This window comes from Aquarana catesbeiana, linkage group LG01 (genome assembly GCF_042186555.1).
Source record: "Aquarana catesbeiana isolate 2022-GZ linkage group LG01, ASM4218655v1, whole genome shotgun sequence".
Classification (NCBI taxonomy): Eukaryota; Metazoa; Chordata; class Amphibia; order Anura; family Ranidae; genus Aquarana; species Aquarana catesbeiana.
In genome coordinates this window covers 158,247,863-158,267,911 of record NC_133324.1, presented here as the reverse complement: position 1 = coordinate 158,267,911, position 20,049 = coordinate 158,247,863, and the positions used below count along the sequence as shown (strand labels likewise).

Sequence of the window (20,049 nt, the reverse complement as noted above, 5' to 3'; positions counted from 1 at the left end):
CTGAAAAAGAATTGTTGCTCTACATAAAGATGGCCTAGGCTATAAGAAGATTGCCAAGACCCTGAAACTGAGCTACAGCAAGGTGGCCAAGACCATACAGCGGTTTAACAGGACAGGTTCCACTCAGAACAGACCCCGCCATGGTCGACCAAAGAAGTTGAGTGCACATGCTCAGCGTCATATCCAGAGGTTGTCTTTGGGAAATAGACGTATGAGTGCTGCCAGCATTGCTGCAAAGGTTGAAGGGCTGGGTGTCAGCCTGTCAGTGCTCAGACCATACGCCGCACATTGCATCAAATTGGTCTGCATGGCTGTCGTCCCAGAAGGAAGCCTCTTCTAAAGATGATGCACAAGAAAGCACACAAACAGTTTGCTGAAGACATGCAGACTAAGAACATGGATTACTGGAACCATGTCCTGTGGTCTGATGAGACCAAGATAAACTTATTTGGTTCAGATGGTGCTAATCGTGTGTAGCGGCAACCAGGTGAGGAGTACAAAGACAAATGTGTCTTGCCTACAGTCAAGCATGGTGGTGGGAGTGTCATGGTCTGGACCTGCATGAGTGCTGCCAGCACTGGGAAGTTACAGTTCATTGAGGGAACCATGAATGCTAACATGTACTGTGAAATACTGAAGCAGTGCATGACCCCCTCCCTTCAAAGACTGAGCCGCAGGGCAGTATTCCAACATGATAAAGACCCCAAGCACACCTCCAAGATGACCACTGCCTTGCTAAAGAAGCTGAGGATAAATGTGATGGACTGGCCAAGCATGCCTCCAGACCTAAACCCTATCGAGCATCTGTGGGGCATCCTCAAATGGAAGGTGGAGGAGGTCTCTAACATTCACCAGTTCCATGATGTTCCGTGATGTCATCATGGAGGAGTGGAAGAGGACTCCAGTGGCAACCTGTGAAGCTTTGGTGAACTCCACGCCCAAGAGGTTAAGGCAGTGTTGGAAAATAATGGTGGCCACACAAAATATTGACACTTTGAGCCCAATTTGTACATTTTCACTTAGGGGTGTACTCACTTTTGTTGCCAGCGGTTTAGATATTAATGGCTGTGTGTTGAGTTATTTGAGGGGACAGCAAATTTACACTGTTATACAAGCTTTACACTCACTACTTTACATTGTAGCAAAGTGTCATTTCTTCAGTGTTGTCACATGAAAAGATATATTAAAATATTTACAAAAATGTGAGGGGTGTGCTCACTTTTGTGAGATACTATATATATATTTTTAATAATCAGTTACTTAATGTGGAGGTCCGCCCACCCCTGCAAAAATTAAAAACCAGCAGCTACACATATTGCAACTGCTGGCTTTTTATAATAGGACACTAACCTGTCCTGGAGTCCAGCGATGTCGGCACCGCAGCTGATGATGCTGCCGCTGCGGTTGCGGGTAAGGAAACCTGGCAGTGTAGCCTTACGGCTTCACGTCGGGAACCCTACTGCGCATGCGCGAAGATCCGCTCCTCTCTCCTACTGCCCCGGCAACAGGGGGAAGAGGAGGGAGCTGAGCCGTGAAGTCAATATCCACGGCTGTGGCTCCCGGAAGTGGGAACAGGATACCTGTCAAAGAATCCTGTCCCCCCTCCCCCCCAGAAAGGTGCCAATTGTGGCACCAGAGGGGGGGAGGGGCGGAAACAAATGAGCAGAAGTTCCACTTTTGGTGTTGTCTTGGATGATTGGGGCCACTCCATGTAGCAGCACTGGAGGTCCTTATCTCTAAGACCACCTTGTACATAAGAGCAGAGCCTTTCTCACTGCTATTTACAATACTTGGCAGATTTTGGCTCAACCAGGGTGACCAATATGTAAAATAAATTTTTAACTACAGCTCTCAGACCAAAGGACATTTTAGAACTACAGTATCTCCACAAAGGCATGGCTTCCATTCCCTGAAATTCTATTCCTAGTATCTATGCTATAACATTTGCCATCTATAGGATAGTTTCAACCAACACAGTAATTTAGGGTTAAGAATTGTTTGGTTGCAATAAATATATACATAAGCATGCTATCAATATTTGAAAATATACTGTAATAAAAATGTAGTACCTGCTGAGATATACCCAAGTCCTTGATTTGCCAATGAACATCCCTGGCAAACCTGACAACCCGGAAATTCTGTTCCTAGTATCTATGCTATAACATATGCCATCTATAGGATAGTTTTACCCATCACAGTAATTCAGGGTTAAGATCTGTTTGGTTTGTTACTATACCTAAACAGATTAAGAGCCTGGACCTTGAGGACATTTAGACAAGAACTTTCCCAAAATGCAATAAATATATACATGAGCATGCTATCAGTATTTGAAAATATACTGTAATAAAAATGTAGGACCTGCTGAGATATACCCAAGTCCTAAATATGCCAACGATCTTTCCTGGCAAACCTGACAACCTGAAAAGGCGCTGCTGGCAGTTATGTAAGTTTTGGCAAGCCCATCTCTAAATTGTGGTATTTCCAGGGAATGATGTGAACTCCAAAAACTGTATTCTTACAGAAATGGATATGTTTAAATATTAATTGCTCTTCATGGACTTCTCGTTTAAAGAATCATTGCCAATTCTTCAGATTTAGAATCATAGTACAATTAGAATGGGTACCATAAGGCATCTGCAGGACTATTTTGGAAGGATGCTTCACCAGTGGGGCTAAGTTATTGTTTCCACCAGACATACATATATATGGGGGTGGCTATTGGGTGCACAGATATATATTTTTAAAAGTCATTTTACATGTTTGGCTTCATGAGCTCGCATGAATTGCTAGGTTGGCCTGCTCCACCATATAGATGGATTGATTGATTGATTGATTAATTGATACCTGTTGCTGTGTATTCTCAGACTGTCATTGTTCTTTGCACTAATAAGCACAATCATCTTCCATTTTGCTTGGCAGAATAAATTGCCTGTTATGCCCATTTACAACCAATGAGATCTTAGCTATCATTTCCCAGACAACTAGCTGTAATCGGATTCATTGCTATAGGCAACCAAGGTTTTTTTCTATCCAGTAATAAATGATAGATGTACTTTTAGTTGCCTGCAATAATAATAAAAAACTATGAAACAATGGATATACCAGTCAAATAAATATATCAGCAGGGAATATAAAATATGTTTAGTACAATGAATTCCCCTTAACGATACTCAGGAGAGCAGTTGAAAGAGGTAAATGTTCTCCTAACCGGAACCCTTATTTCCAACAGCCCCACGTAACATGTTCCGCTCTTCACATTGCGGCTACAGTTTCTGTGCGTTTTGTTCTTTATTTAGCATTTGTTACATTTTCAGACATAAGAGCCCCCGTTCTGTGTTTTAAATCCCAAGACAAAAGACGCTAGTGAAAGAGGACCTCAGGTCCTTTTCTCTTCAAAGTATTTTTTTATCTTACAGATTCTGTGTAAAATAAAAGCCAGAGGAAAGTTGGCTTTTTTATTTTTTGTTTCTATATGGTCTTATTACTTTTCCATCCTATAAAGTTTCATATTGTATAAATGGTTTAACACAGATATCTGATAGTGAAGTTTAATTTCTTTGGATTTCACATCGCTGCTGATGTCTTATTAAGCAGAACCCCTTGGGTATATTTCTAATATGTTTCTAACATTTAGTGTTAGAAAATGTTACAGTAACTTGTCCGTTTAGACCTTATGCACACAGAGCACTTGCCCAGCGCTCCTAAACGCCTTTCCTCCTGGCAGCAGAATTTTGGCAGAAGAAAGCGCTTGAAATGAGCAAACGTGTATAAACGCGCATGAAACGTTTAGGCACATTTAGGCATGTCAAGCATTTAGACGTTAATTCATTTTATTGCCCATAAATGAAATAATGCTGAAGCACTTGACGTGCCTAGAGTAAATGCCTGCTCACATACGTTTACATGCATTTACCTGCATTAAGCATTTTTTCTTCCAAAACGCTGCTGCTCCTGGACTTGCTGGCTATGTTTTTTTTCTGCATCTAAATGCCTATGTGTGCATGGACACATAGGGGTTGATTTACTAAAGGCAAATAGACTGTGAATTCTGCAAGTGCAGTTGCTCCGGGGCTTAGTAAATGAGCAGAAGCTCTGCTGACTTCCATCATCCAATCATGTGCAAGTAAAAATGCAGGTTTTTTTTATTTTCTTTGCACAGGATTGGGCATTCTTTGCAAAGTGAAGCCTTACCTCATTTACTAAGTTCTGGAGCAACTGCACTTGGAGAGACTTTGCAAAGTGCACATTCTATTTGCCTTTCGTAAATCAACCCCATAGGTTAACATGGAGGGATGTTTAGAGGCAGGGGAAAAAAACACAGATGTTTTTAACCTTAAGTGTGCATGAGACCTTATAGTCCAGTGATGGTGAACCTTGGCACCCCAGGTGTTTTGGAACTACATTTGCCATGAGGGTCATGCACTCTGCAGTGTAGTTGAGCATCATGGGAAATGTAGTTCCAAAACATCTGGGGTGCCAAGGTTCTCCATCACTGTTATAGTCATTTAGGGCTGACTTGTGTTAACCAATGGCAAATGTTTTACGTGGAAAGGAGCATTGCTGTTGCAGTGATTTATTAATTTTTTCTTCTTCTTAATTTGTTCTTCTTTACAATTTATTATTTTATACTATTTCAGAATGTCTTCATTTCTGTATTTATTACCTGTATATTTAGGTGCACCCAGTTTTTAACAGAGACTAAAGCCTGTGGGTATAGCTATTTTAAAGCTTTACAATGTTTATTCTCCTAACTGTATACTTACTTCCAAAGTAAACTCAGGGAGTGAGATAGTATACAAATAGTCTAACTATTATTTTCCTTTTAAAGGTGAAATCCTGGCAAACTGCTAAGGACATAGAAAAATATACAAGAATTGTTGACCGTTCACCTGCCAAAGAATTTTATAATGGCGTTCAGTCAATATTGGAATCCAGGCATCCACAGCAATGCAAGGATGGTGACCTCACTTTTCTCTACTGCTACAATAAACAATGCAGCTTGGTCACCCCTCCTAACGGACTGCACTGTACAGTGCAATAGAGCTCCGATTGGCTCAGAGTTCTGCTCCTCCCCTTATCAGCTCTACTGTGGAGAGCCTTAGAGGAGACTGATAACAAGACAAATTCGGGCACTTGAATACATGAAAGTGGTTATAAACCCTTACATGTACCCAGTGAAGTGACTGGCCTCAGGTAATACACAGAGATGAAACAAATCCTTCTACATCAGTTGTACCTGTTTATCTACAGCTGTCTTTCCCCTACCTCCATTTAAAGTGCAGAATTTACCCAGGATCTCTTAGCTCTGAAAAGCAGGGGGTGGAGAGCTGAAGTTAGGAGAGTGAGGAGAGCTCTGTGAGCTGATTGGAAGGAAATGACCCCCCCCCCATTCACACAGCTCACAGGAACAGAGCAGAGGCTGTCAATCAGCTGGAAATCCCTCCCCTGTCACAATTTTTCTCTTGGTGTCAGGAAAGCTTGTCAGAAGTGATTCATGCTGATAAGAGTGGAACAATGCAGTGGACAGAAATTACACTTAGTGCTCTATATTGAGACAAGTACACACTATAGAGGGTTATGCTTTGCTCATATTTCATGTCTGAGGTTCACAACCACTTTAAATAATTTTTATTAATACATAACTAGATTACATTTTTTTATACTTGCCTGGAGTTTAAATTTAAAGCCTAACTACAGCATGAATTTAGTTTTTAGTTATGTATAAAGTAGGGAAGAGTTTTTACTTCTCCATACAAGAAAAAGTAAATGCAGGACATGAACATGAAAACATTAAGAACAATAAGCACATTGCCAAATGCCCTAATCCTTACCCACTCTTTTCTGTGTCTCTTGTGGAGAGATTTCCCTTTACCTCCTGTCCTGACAGGAATAGAAGGGATGTTTCCCAATAGGGACAAAGATGACAATAAAAAACTTGACAGAGGCTCTAACCCTTCCAAGTTACATCAAAAACAAAGGATGGAATTGTGCTTTAGCTCATTCTTGGGTAATTTGTTTTGTTGCATTTACTACAAGATAGTTTTAGATACCCCATCTATATACTTTGAAGAACTATTAAATCTTAGCACACATTCCCAACAACTATCAGCTGGGACTTGTAAAGCCTGGGCTTACGTGTCAGAGCAACTAGAGAGAAAGTGTTTTAGCAGCAAGTCTGCCAGTTTTTAATAAGCTGCTCCCTGAAGTTCCCAAGGTGAGAGAAGAAGTGCTGGGATGTTTTAACTCATAGGACATTGGCTACACACAAAGAGACCTTTACATTGGCTTAGAACATATTTTCTCTAGCTTGCCGCTTGACAGACACAGCAAACCTTCATGGAAGCACCAGCTCATCATATAATGCAGGGAACGATCTCCAGGAACAGAACTGATGACATCCCTTTTTTTAGAGAATTTTTCATACTTTTGAGCGGCCACTAATCTGGCTCCCCATATTCACCTGGGCCTGCAGGCCTGGTTGTTATAATGACCCCTGATGCTGTGTCACTGCCATCTATTTACATTTTACTTACCTACATCATCTACATAAAACAGAGTCTTGGGACACTGGTGGAAATGAGAGTCCTTAGGTTGTCATCCTAATGACTGAGTTTTGGCTTCCAACACCAATTACCATTCTGAAATGTACTCATGACCTCTCTTACCATTGTATGTGAACATGTATCATGTTTTGCCAAGTATCCATAATTATTCACTGAACAGACGTGCCCAGGGTTGCCCTAATCTAAGCACAGGCTGGACCTGGTGTAGTCATTGACATAAAAATCGTTGTCTAGTTTGCCACATATAATAAATCTAAATGTAAATCTATGTGTACAATAATGTGTTACTACAGGTATCCGATACACCTATTCCACACCGACATAGCAACCTTGGGATAGCAACAATGAAGCCTCATTCACCACAGTTAGGATAGCTAAACTCTTAACAAATCCTCAAATCCGGGTATTGGCAAATGTAAGCTTTTACAGTTTTAGTTAATTCATTTCCAACTGCCGATGAAGTATAAATGTATCATTCATAGGCTTAACCTTCATGTCCACTAGACAACTGGTGAAAGACGGGAGTTGTACCAAAATCTGTATGACATCTGTGACATCTTTCTGTCTTTAGGTTAAGTAGCTGATTGGATGTTTATAACATGTATTGGAATGGGCCAGCTGCTACCTTTATTGTCTCTAGTCAAGGAATGATTATCATGACCCTGGGGGGAAAAAAGTTGAAGGTGGGAAGCATAAGTGAAGTCATTGTGGAGAGGAAGAAGTTACTCTTTTCCTGTTTTGACAGGAAATGGAGACAAATGTGCTTCCTGACCATTTTCTCATTAGAGAATTTGTTTTTTATTGACCTTAAGGTTACACACATTTCAGCATAATGAGATCTGCTAGGATTGTTTTCAGTCTATATATTTACGTGTCAGTTTGTCATATTTCAGAAGGGTTGACTTTATATTAAATAAAGGATTTAATATTCTTTACTCATATTTTTATATTTTATTATACATGAAGGTATATGTTTATAGAAGCGGTGCTGTCTAAAATACAGAAACACTGATACTGGAAGTAGGGTGGCCCTAGAAGACCTTTTGGGGCGACACCAGCGATCATCTTTGTAATTTACTAGGTACAAGAAGTAACATAGGAGAATGCATCAGAATGTTCATTCTTTGTTAAAAAAAGTCCCTATTGAATTGACAGGATGCATGTGGCTGGCTCATCTGAGGTCAGATAATGGTTCTAATGGACTATAAGAAATAGTACATGGTCACAGTTGCATTGTATTAATGCTAGGCTTCATTAATTAACGCTGTATAAAAAAACACTGTTGAATCATAGCCCAACGCAATGCATACACAATAATGTGTAATTAGTTGCAACAGTCAAACAGAAATAGTTTGTCTGGTTACATTAATAAACTGATTACCAATTTATTATATAACACTGCTATCTGTGTCATAAGATTAAATATTTTGCTGGTACCTAATAAGAAATATGAATTGTAGTTAGCAGCATTACTAATTATACAAGTCTTATTCTTATAAGATGTTGTGGCTCAAAGACATGTAATGTGCTACAAATCGGTGCAATCAACCAAATATTAATTTTTTTTGGAGTTAATATAATTTGACACATTTTTTCCTGATTTGTTGTGGATTGCTATGGGTACTTGTTCATCATAGCTCTCTTCTATGAAAAATAAACTTTAACGCTACAGGAGTTTTATTTATGAACAGACATTTTACTTGATTATTATTTTTGTTTGTCATACTGTATATATATATATATATATATATATATATATATATATATATATATATATATATATATTTAAACAGCTGCATAGCTGTAGCTATATATATATATATATATATATATATATATATATTTATATTTAAACAGCTGCATAGCTGTAGCTATAGCTATATATATATATATATATATATATATATATATATAGAGAGAGAGAGAGAGAGAGAGAGAGAGAGAGAGAGAGAGAGAGACAGTATATAGCTACAGCTACAGCTATGCAGATGTTTAAATATATAAATGTAAATATATATTTATATATATATATATATATATATATATATATATATATATATATATATATATATATATATATATATATATATATATATATATATACAATATACAGTATATACACACATACCCAGGATTAAAGGTTTTCTGACAAAGCTGGTTGAGGTGTGATGGAAAATTCCACAGTAGATTCAGAGGATCTTCCTCTCTCCAGTAGCTGCAGCACAACCTACATGTGCGAGTGTGTCTCACCAATTACTGGCATGCTTCATTTCTTTCCACCTTCCTGTAGAGCACCCACAGAGAAAATTTCCATCTTTCTGCTATTATGAGGATCTGTGCAAGGGGCTAGAAGAGAGAACCGCACTGTATTAGTTAGAGGTGTTAATACATTATCATCTTTCTTTTTTTCTAATTAATCATTTATGTTGGGAAGTCATAAATGATTACTGGATGGAAAGTGTTAGTGAAAGTGTAGTAGTTCAGTATAATTTAAAAATATAATACATTAAAGTACAGTATGTGACAGCGCATATACTGGGTTGGGTGAAAGTGGGAACACATGTTATACTAGGATATACAGGGACACAAGTTGGTGTTATAAAGCTTGTATGAGAGTAAACATAATGCGTATTTATTTTATTATTTTAAATTGCAATGACATATTTTAAAGCACTTTACAGAGTGTATAAATCAGACTTTCTCAAAATTTTTCATATGAAGGAACTTTTGAAATAAATTTAGGGAACCCCTTATAATTATTATATCTACATCTCACGGTACATTGTTGTGAGCAGTCAATTATAATATAGGAATACTTAAAAGAGCACGGAATGTGGCATTTCATGCCCAGGGCTGCTCTATATAACAAAATTAGTTTTAGCAATAATAATGAAACAAAACCAATACTAGTAATGGCAAGGAAAGAAATGCAGAGAGTCCAAATTATAGTGTTCCCTCACATGGTGGTCAGTGAAGTGCCCCCTACATTGGTGGTTAGTGAAGAATGGCCCCTTTAGATCTGTGGTCAGTGGGAGAAAGACTGACTTATATGGGAAATCGGTGGGAGAAGCAACCTTTTACACTGGGGTCAATAGGAGATGGGACCCAATACACAATCTGTCAGCAGGAAGCATGATCCTTACACGCGTGGTCAGTGAGAGCAATGCTTCTTACATTTGTTGTATTTGGGAAGAATAACCCCCCTTACAGATAGCTAAAAAGATCATTGGTATCAGTAGTTACTGATCTGAGAGGCTGAAGTTGCTAATTTCTCAAGTAACCTCTAGCTGGAGAAAGGCTGATATACTGTAGATCATTGTCATTAGATCCTGCCCATAAAGAACTTACAGTTCAGTGCTGGTACTGTTGAAATTCACACATACACACACTATAGAGAACCTGGGTAGAAATAACCAAATAATCTACCAATGTGTTCTTGTATTGTTGGAGTAAAAAGGGCAAATGTGTGAGATCCTAGAAAATATGTAGAGTACATAGAAATGACAATAGTGGCCCGTTGGAAATGGATCACATAACAGTTGTTACAAGGCACACATTCTAACCATGTAGACACTGTGTCACTCCAACATTGTTATAAAACCTCCTACATCAATTTAAGGAGAGTTATCTGTTTTGACAATTATTAGACAGTAATATGAATTTTGGATGCATATATTGTGGTTGCAAAAGTAAAACCAGGGTTTCTGCATTTTACTTGTATGAGACCTGTTTGACCTTCCTAGTCATGGTAAAGTGTCACCACAGGGGATCCTCTAGTGGCCATTTCAAGTCTGATTGGGTGAGGTAGATAAACATCTGCTGCCTGAGATATTGAAGAGATCTGAGTCGTTATTCCCACCTTGAGTTAACAGCTCTTACCAATGAGTCTCAGTCCAGCATTGTTTCTGTTTAGTTTTGAACATTGAATAACATGAAGAAAGAATCCTTGAAAGAGAAGTATATGAGACCATATAGAAAGTGATGAGGTTATTGTTTTTCTTCCTTCTGTACACCACTAAAAAGCTCAAGCAAAGGTTGTGATTTACCAACAATGCTAGCATGACGTACTAAATGACATTTGTTTTGACTCAAAATCATTCGAATTAAACCAGTGCACAACCAAAAAGTTCACGTCTTCTCAGAACAATACACCAGGAAGAGCAGATGATGATGTTTTTGTTGAAGGAAGTGAAGCTACCAGGACTACATAGGCAGTATTTTTAGATGCACAAGTAAACAATGCATTTGATTCCATTGTAATTGTGGACTAATTTATCTTCATCATAAAGGAACTAAATATAGAAAGTGAAAATATCTATGTATGAAAAGGCAAATCTGATGTACAAGGCTGATTTACTACTGCTTTCTGCTTTCTTGCCTCCTGAGTTTTGACTAAAGGCAGTTTTAGATTTTTTATTGAGTGTGAAATGCTAATTTTTACAGCAGAGTTCAGTTTTTTTATTTCTTTAAACAAATCTGTTTGGGGAAAATGACCTATGTTTCTAGGGCTAACTTCTTTTTTAAAACTCATCTTGACTAGCAGATATACTGATCTGCTGGCTTTAGTACTTTACTAATTGAATCACATATGCAGAGAGGTAAGACTACAACCAAATCCTGGTCTGTATACATGTTGCAGATAATTAATAATCAAACTATGAACTGCAATGGCAGCCCAGGCAATTATTTTATTATAGCTTTTCTTTAAAGTGTATGTCCAGACAAATTTGTTTTTTAAATTTTGGATAGAAGATATCAGAATGATAACCTCTGTTGAGTTTTTGAAGTAATTTGGGCCTTCTTTGGAAAGATTTCACTAGACAGTAAGTGAAAAAGGAAAACTTCCAACTAGAACAAAGGAAGCTTTTTTTTCTTTTTTTTTTAATAGCGTGTAATACTAGAACCTCATTCAAACTGTTACTTATGTCTGTATGCTGTTAAAGATTACCTCTTATTTCCTATCTGTTAAAAATATTTGTACTTCTCTAACGAAGCCCCAGATAGGAAAAAAAAATTCCACAGGGGCTTTGTAACTTCCCCACACTATCCAAAACAAGCACAAAAAAGTTTTAGTAGGGCATATGCTTTAAATAGAATCTGTGGCAAGGTCACAGAGCTGTTGGAAACAAAAATAATTTACTGGTTGCTTTTACTTTTTAACGTGGAACTTAACTTACCGCCCTTCATTCTCTTGCCAGTGCCAACAACTTCAGCTGGTCCTCTTCCAGGTTCAGGAACCATCTCACTTGACATGGTCTTCAACCATCTTACCTGGCTAGGCCAAATGTATATGACATGAAGGGGCATAGGAGTTCAATCATTCCAGTCTCAAGGTGTGCTGAGAATGTACAGCATCATGCGCATTCTAACAGATCTAACCATCTTACTTTGGCAGTTCTATAACCATCTTGGCCAAGTCTTCAACCATCTTACTTGGCCAGGTCTTTAACCATCTTACTTGGCCAGGCTGAAATGATGTAACTCCCACACATGTTTATGGGAGTTCAGTCATTCCATTCTCAAGGTGTGCTGAGGTTGTACAACTCCGTGTGCATTCTAATAGGTCTAACCATCTTACTTGGGCAGTTCTATAACCATCTTGGCCAAGTCTTCAACCACCTTACTTGGCCAAGTCTTCAACCCTCTTGCTTGACCAGGTCTTCCTTGGATAGGCCAAATGTATATGGCATGCAGGTGTATGGAAGTTCAATCACTCCAGTGTCAAGGTGTGCCGAGTATGTACAGCTCTGTGTGCATTCTAACAGATCTAACCATCTTACTTGGGCAGTTCTATAACCATCTTGGCCAAGTCTTCAACCATCTTGGCCAAGTCTTTAACCATCTTGCTTGGACAGGTTGCAATGATGTAACTCCCACACATGTCTATGGGAGTTCAATCATTCCAGGCTCAAGGTGTGCTGAGAATGTACAGCTCTGTGTACATTCTAACAGATGTAACCATGTTACTAGGGCAGTTCTTCAATTGTCTTACTTGGCCAGGTCTTCAATCATCGTACTTGGCCAGGCTGAAATGATATAGCTCCTACGCATGTTCATGGGAGTTCAATCATTCCAGCCTCAAGGTGTGTTGAGATTGTACAGCTCTGTGTACATTCCATCAGATATTGCAAACAGGCAGGTACATTTATTACAGCAGAGACATAGCATCTCACCTCTACAAAAAAAATCATACTGGCTCTCTTTTTTTTAATACAGTTTAGTTCCACTTTGTATTATGTGCGAAGATTACCCACCCAGAAGATAACATATATTATAAAAGAAAAATACAATTATTCCAATGGATTCCAAAATTACTCAAAATAATGTTTTTTATTCTTGCAAATTATTGATTGAAGTACAGATGACATGATATACCAGCATCCATCCAGAAGGCATATAAAAGAAGTAAAGGTTTTCTGAAAAACTGAGCTGTCCTTTTACGAATGTACACAGTTCCATTTTTTTACTAAGGCTGCACAGCGCGAAAGTGCATCAACCCGTGTAGATCTCGTCTTTCCTAAATCTGATGACAGTAAACCGAAATTTGCTTTGTTGCTATTGGTTATTGGTCCTTACTCTTCTTTTCTCTCTGCATACATGAATACATGAAGGGCATTATTTTTGCTTCCTAACTTAGCGCCTTCAAACTTTTTTTTAGCTTTATATTCCCTTAAATGGTTTACAGTGACATGTGTGCTGCACAACTTCATACATTTGTAACAACATATTGAGTTTGTAGTTTTGGTAATGAGCGTGAAAGCTCCTTAAGCTGGAAAGGATAAACGCTCAGACTGAAGGCATGTGGGAGCCACTCCTTTGAGTGGTTACAGACCTGCTGACTGGGTTTAAAGTGCTTACATAATCCATTGGCATTACCAGGCAGCTGGCATGCAGTCATCGACCGGGGTGGCAGTTGGTTTTAGATTGCATCTGGAATGTAACCCTATAAAACAACACTTTAAATGTAGAATGTGGAATGTGACGTTTCAATACTGTTTAAACATAAGCTAAATTCCTCATCTATTGGAGCCAGTGGTGGATGGGAAGTCAAAGCTGAACTCCAGCCAAAAAGCGAAATACACAAATGAAATACATATATGAGAGATGTTTTACCTGTCAAAGGATCTGTCCATTCAATCCTGAGATTTACACAGCTCTGCCAAAAAAAAAGCACAACAATGTCTGGCAAGGAAGGAGACCTGATTTTTCTCAGATGCAGTTCCGTAACACTTATAGGTCTTGTCTCCCCCCCCCCAGTCTGTGTCTTGACAGTAAAAAGGACAAGCAGCAGACTGACATGCTTATTTCTCTGCGCTCTCCTCTTACCGGTATGCTCTTTGCACTGTAGCACAACTGGTGGGCTCCCTGTGCTGCATCTAATCCTCCCAGTCTGAGCTTCTGCTGTACAGTAGACTACAGGTTGCTGATACCAGGTTAATTCAGGTACTTTCACTGCCTGAATTAAAAAATGCATTAGATGATTTATTAATGAATTTAGGCTGAATTAATTAGTGTATTATATATTATTCTGGAGTTCAGCTAATGGTAGTCAAACACACTTCGATTTTTTTATCTAATCAATCTGCGATTTGATCAAAACTATTAAATCAGTAAAAACTCAAATCATAACTTACCTTTTGCTCAAGTTAGACTCAATTTCTTTCAGTTTCGATTAAACTGATTTGACAGGCCAGGGCAGAAAATGAATGATCGTTTTGCATTGATTGGTAGTACTGATGTTCATGAATACGATCATGCTTTGATTGATCAGATTATGACATACATGGTTAAAACAGATGGCTTATGATCGCATGATATTATTATAACTTAAAGTGGTTGTAAACCCTCACATATACCCAGTGAAGTGACTGGCCTCCGGTGATACACAGAGATGAAACAAATCTTCCTACATATATTGTACCTGTACCTACAGTTGTCTTTCCCCTACATCCATTCAAAGTGCAGAATTTACACAGGCTCTCTCAGTTCTGAAAAGCAGGGAGAGCTGACGTAACATCAGAGAGGAGAGCTCTGAGAGCTGATTGGAGGGAAGGGATACACCCCTATTCACACATCACACAGGAACAGAGCTGAGGCTGTCAATCAGCTGAAGTTCTCTCCCCTGTCACCTTTTTTTTCTTGGCGTCAGGTAAACTTGTCAGAAGTGATTCATGCTGATAGACCAGGGCTGCTGTTAGAAACCACGGGGCCCCATACACCCAACCTGACAGGACACCCCCCCCCATATACACAATTTACTATGCTTCAGGTATGAATGAACACAGTGATGATCGGTACCGATCACTCATTGTGTTCATTTAGGAAAGAAAGGGGCTGGTAAATATGACTCTCTCCACCCTGAAGGATCCGATTTTGTGTTTGCAGCTTCCAGCAGAAAGGAGAGGAGGGAAGCCAGAACTGTGTGGGTAGGGGGGCAAAAAGGGGGGCCTGGGCAGCAGGGGGAAACCTATGATGCACAGGGAGGGGGATCAGTGTGGAGGGGGGGCAATTACTAAAACCAATTCCCCTGTAGGGTGCTCTCTGTAGCAGCTGAAAACCGTCAGGAGGGAGAGGAGAAGAAGCCAGTTTTCAGCTGCTGCAGAAAGAGCCCTACAGGGGATGGGTTCCAGTAAATGCCCCCCGCCATGCCAATCATCCTCCCTACCCACAACCAATTCACTCTGCTGCCTGGGCCCTCCTGCTGGCTTGGGCCCCATACAAGGGGGATGGAGGTGCCCCCTTATCCACGGCCCTGTTAAAAGCAGAGGAACGAGGCAGCAGACAAAAATAACAGTTAGTGCTATTAATTGAGACAAGTACACCCTATAGAAGATGCTTTGTTCATATTTCATGTCTGAGGTTTAGAAACACTTTAACTATTGATGGAAGTCCATTTCCCCATGTGTGGCATATCAAACGAATGAGTTATCAACTATAGATCAGTCATTCCGATCAGAAGAGATTGATCGGAAAGGAAATCGATCATTTATCGAAGCATGTATGGTCACCATTAGGCCTCATGCACATTGGTTGGTCAAAAACAGGCCTTTAAAAGTCCCTCCAGGCTAGCCTATGTGTCCATGCACGTTTACAGGTGTTTAAAGCCGAAAAAAGAGAACACCACTTCTGTGGTCAGAGGAGTAGCGTTTTGATAGAAAAAACGGCATCTAAACATGTCTAAATGTGTCTAAACGCCAACGTTCATACATATCAATGACCAGGCCAATGAAATGAATAAATGCCCAAACGCTTGAGGCACCTAAAGATGGCTTTAGGCACGTGTTTAATGCTGGTTTTCTCCTGCCAGGAGAAAAGGCATTCAGAAAAGCTGGGCAAGCGCCCGGTGTGTATGAGGCCTAAGACATCTTGGTGTCACATCTTAGAGTTTACAGCGGTACTAAACCCAAAACAAACTTTTATTTTATTACAGCTTACCAATTCTTAGATGTGATATAGTATAATGACTGCTCAGGTATGTCCATAAGTGAGAAGATAAAGGTACCAACATCACAAATATGTATTTAAATATAAGAGAGAAGGGGTGAGGCAATTAGGATTTTTCCGGTACCGTCACAAGACATTACAACTAATTTTGTTTAAAACCATTAAAGTTTATTTTACATGTAATCAACATTACACTTTAAAATCATTGAACATTGTATAGTAGATTCCTCTAAGTGGTCATAACCACCAATTGAGGAATCTACTATACAATGTTCAACTTTAACGGTTTTAAACAAAATCTGTTGTAATGTCTTAGATATGATAGCTGCATTCATTTTCTAGACTTTCTTTTAGGTTTTGGTTTTGCATTTAATACCACTTTAACTCTGCCAGTGTAATCCCCTATGAACGTGTGTGTGTGTGCATCTGTGTCAGAGGGGCATTTGTGTTACATTTATGCTTTTCTTTATAACATACGATATCCTTTTTATTTTCTCAGTTTATTTAAAAGCATCAAACAATTTTTATCCAAGTTGACAATTATATTCTAATTTTCTGATCATTAAAAGGAACAACTTGTACACATTGCTTGAAGCTTTGCCGCCCTACCGTGTCACTAACCAATCACCATAACAACATGTTCTGAACACTGAATTCAAATAATAAGGTATTCTTAGTTCGGGATCCAATCCAGTAAATATTATACATAGTTAAATACCGGTAACTATTTCGCACCAGAAGAACATATTGGTTTTTCTGGCATTGAAGCAAGTTAGTAATATAAATATGGATGACATGTTACTCATATATTTGAATACAGTCTGTGATCAATATAGGGTTTTTTTTTCTGCTCTGTGCTTCAATGTGCGTTGCCTAGAGAATTGCCTTCTCTATTTTTACAGAATGTGGATGTACTCATCAAGTGATTTCAGTGATGAAGCCAGTTGTCACTAAAGTAGCAAGTGGTCATAATCATTGCAAGGCCTTGTCTGTTTTTTTTTTTTTTTTTCAGACTTGCCAACTGTCCAGAAATTTACAGACAGTCTTTAAAAATGCAGACGAGTTAAGATTGTTCATAAAGTCTGGGAAAAAAATACACATTTGTTCAACAAACATTCAGTCAGTTTAACTACATTTTTTAAACTTGGGAGTTTTTAGCTTGTTAGTGGATCAACACTGAACTTGTATTCTCCTGTAACTTACCTTCAAAAGGCCACTATGTACCTGCATATACTTTTTTATCCCTATACCAATTTGCAGTGAATATCTATTTATATTTTATACACATGCTATTCCAGGCATAGTCCTGCATTTTTTTGTAGATTATTGGTTTCTTAAACAGGTAAAACTGAAAAACAGGCAGGTGTAAAATATACAAATGAATGCAACTATTTTATACAAATCCAAGCAGTGTAAATGCCAGAATTTGCTTGCACCTGCCTGTACAGCAGAGTTAAGACTGGAGGAGGGAGAGGCATGCTCTTTGTCCTGCAGCACAAGTGAATTAGGTGCCTTGTGCTGCAGGGTAAAAAGCATGCTGTTAGGAGAATGGAGCAGAGTGACAGAGAGAGGAATCTGCATTAAAGCGGTTGTATACCCGCACAAAAAAAAAAAAAATGTTAAAAAAAACCTATAAGGCAAAAGCATAATGAGCTAGAATGCACCGAATACTAGCTTATTATGAAATACTTACCATAGATTGAGGCGTCGGCATCTGATGCCGGTTACCGCCGAGGGAGCTGACATTTCCCCCCTCGGCGTGTCTTCTGGGTTTGCGGCTTCAGAGCTGTGAGTGGCCGGAGCATGCGCGCAGGAGACTTCTTTCACAAGCCTGACCTTCACAGCGCATGCACCGCTGACATCAGCGGCAGCATGCAGAGTGAATATCTCCTAAACTGTACAGGTTTAGGAGATATTCATTTTACCTACAGGTAAGCCTTATTATAGGCTTACCTGTAGGTAAAAATTTTAAAAAGGGTATACAACCATTTTAAAGTAGAACTAAATCCACTGATTTAAAGCAGAAGTAAATCCATCATTTAGCAGTTTCAAAAAACAGTTACGCATGCCAGGAATGTAACTGTCACATTGGTTGTGCTCTCAACCAAACTATCAAATAATCCAATGGCTGGTGTCATAACTGATCACACGTCCAGCATAATGGCAGTTGGTGATCAAACAGAGGCTAAGATGGCAGCTTCTTAGGCTGAAAACAATAGGAGGGTTTAGTTCCACTTTATCTGTTTCCCAAAGCAGTTCCATTCAAGGCATGCTGTGAATGATAACTGTGACAGTCGCTTATGTTCTCAACCAAATTGTCAAGCTATCAAATGGCTGGAGTCATAACTGATCACATGTGCAGCATCATGGTAACTGCAGATCAGATAGAGGCTAAGATGGAAGTTTCCTTGGCTGTAAAGGATAGGAGAGTTCCCCTTTAACTATTATGGCCTTCCAAGAAGCATAACATGCACTTGTGTTTTCACTTTAAAATGCTCTTTAGTCTTCATAACCTTTCTTTTGTTTCTTCAGGTGACGTTTACGAAGAGGAAGTTTGGTTTAATGAAGAAGGCTTATGAGTTAAGTGTTCTATGCGACTGTGAGATAGCACTAATCATTTTCAACAGCACCAACAAACTTTTCCAGTACGCTAGCACAGATATGGATAAGGTTTTGCTGAAATACACAGAATACAATGAGCCACACGAAAGTCGAACAAATTCAGATATTGTAGAGGTAAGTTTAAATCTTTTGTACTGCAATTTATGTTGATCTAATTTTCGGTGTCCTTGTTAGCACTTTTCTGAACGGCAATGAACTCTATGCTGTTTCCAAAAGCAACCAGATAGGTGTTAGCTTTTATGTTCTAACTTGTTCTAAATAAATGTCATCTGGATACTGTGGATGCTTTGGGCAACCTAGCCATTCAGCTTCATTTCTAAATACTTGCCATTGTTATTTTCTTTCTTTGTCCAAATCAGAAAATGCCAGGAACTACTTTACATTCTGAATCTGACACAGCAAAAAATCTGATTCAGGTGCCAGTTTGTTTCTTAATGGCAGTGAAGGAACTACAAGATAGGTTAAGATGAATATGGAATACAGGGCCTAAGAGGAATATTTGTCCTTGGCCTCCCGTGTTATTATGCCAACCTCTAGATATGCCTTTTGCCAAGTGCTGTTTCAGTGGAACTCAGAAAGTGAAGATTTGCTATCTTATAGGAGGCATTTGGAAATGAATCTTTCCTGCTAAATCTACCAGTGCACTTCCTGGTATTTAAGGGTGCCTAACCACTCCAATACTAACAGTCTCGTAACTGTATATTTGCAGTGTTTGTTCTAAGGCACCGTTGCCTCTGACTGCTAGTCTCAAGAGAACTGGCCTTTATAGTCTTTAGAGATCTGGCCTATACCAAGATGGATACATCCACCCAGAGACACAGTATATGGTAAGTCAGCAATGGGAAAAAGAATACCAATACTAATGATTAGTCTTTTACCCCCTTCCTGCCTTTTTTGGTTACGCCTTCCAGAGTTCAGTTCCACTTTAGGGCAGGTACTTGTTAGCCTAAAACTGGCTATTTTGCCGATACTTGTGAATTCTTTGTTATGCCTTCTAGGATCAGGTTCTGTACAGAACGCAGTAACATCATGTAAGATAGTAAGCACCTCATTGTGGCATAGGTCTGCTAAAGATAGACAGAAAAACCCATGATCACAAATATTTCCATGTATACATCAGTCTCTTAGCTAAAGCTATCTCCCCTATTAGCTCCAGCCTCCAGTGCTACAGAGAAGGTGACACTTCTGCACATTACCCTTACGAAAAGCTTTATCCCTGCAGCTGCTGCTACCACTTTCCAGCCCCTAGCTAATGAGCAGTTTCTATATTCTGTAGACAGTCTAGGATACAACTACATTGAAGTCCAGAGGCTGGATGAGGCTCAGCTGTGACCCCCTTCTTGTCCTACATTGGCTGGATCTGGCAGTCTCTGTGCTTCTGTTAGCTTCTGGCTTGTCAGTCATATGAAGAACTTTTTAA

General features: G+C 39.1%; 1 protein-coding gene across 16 annotated transcripts in view; it reads left to right on the top strand.

Annotated features, from left to right (window-relative positions):
• The window catches only part of MEF2C (myocyte enhancer factor 2C), a 363,817-nt gene that overhangs the window by 245,495 nt on the left and 98,273 nt on the right, over positions 1–20,049 (top strand). For all 16 annotated transcript variants that reach the window (XM_073624480.1, XM_073624478.1, XM_073624490.1 and 13 more), the window contains one exon: positions 18,540–18,743. In XM_073624480.1, coding sequence (XP_073480581.1) covers positions 18,540–18,743 — 204 coding nt within the window. The remainder of the gene's footprint in view (positions 1–18,539; positions 18,744–20,049) is intronic.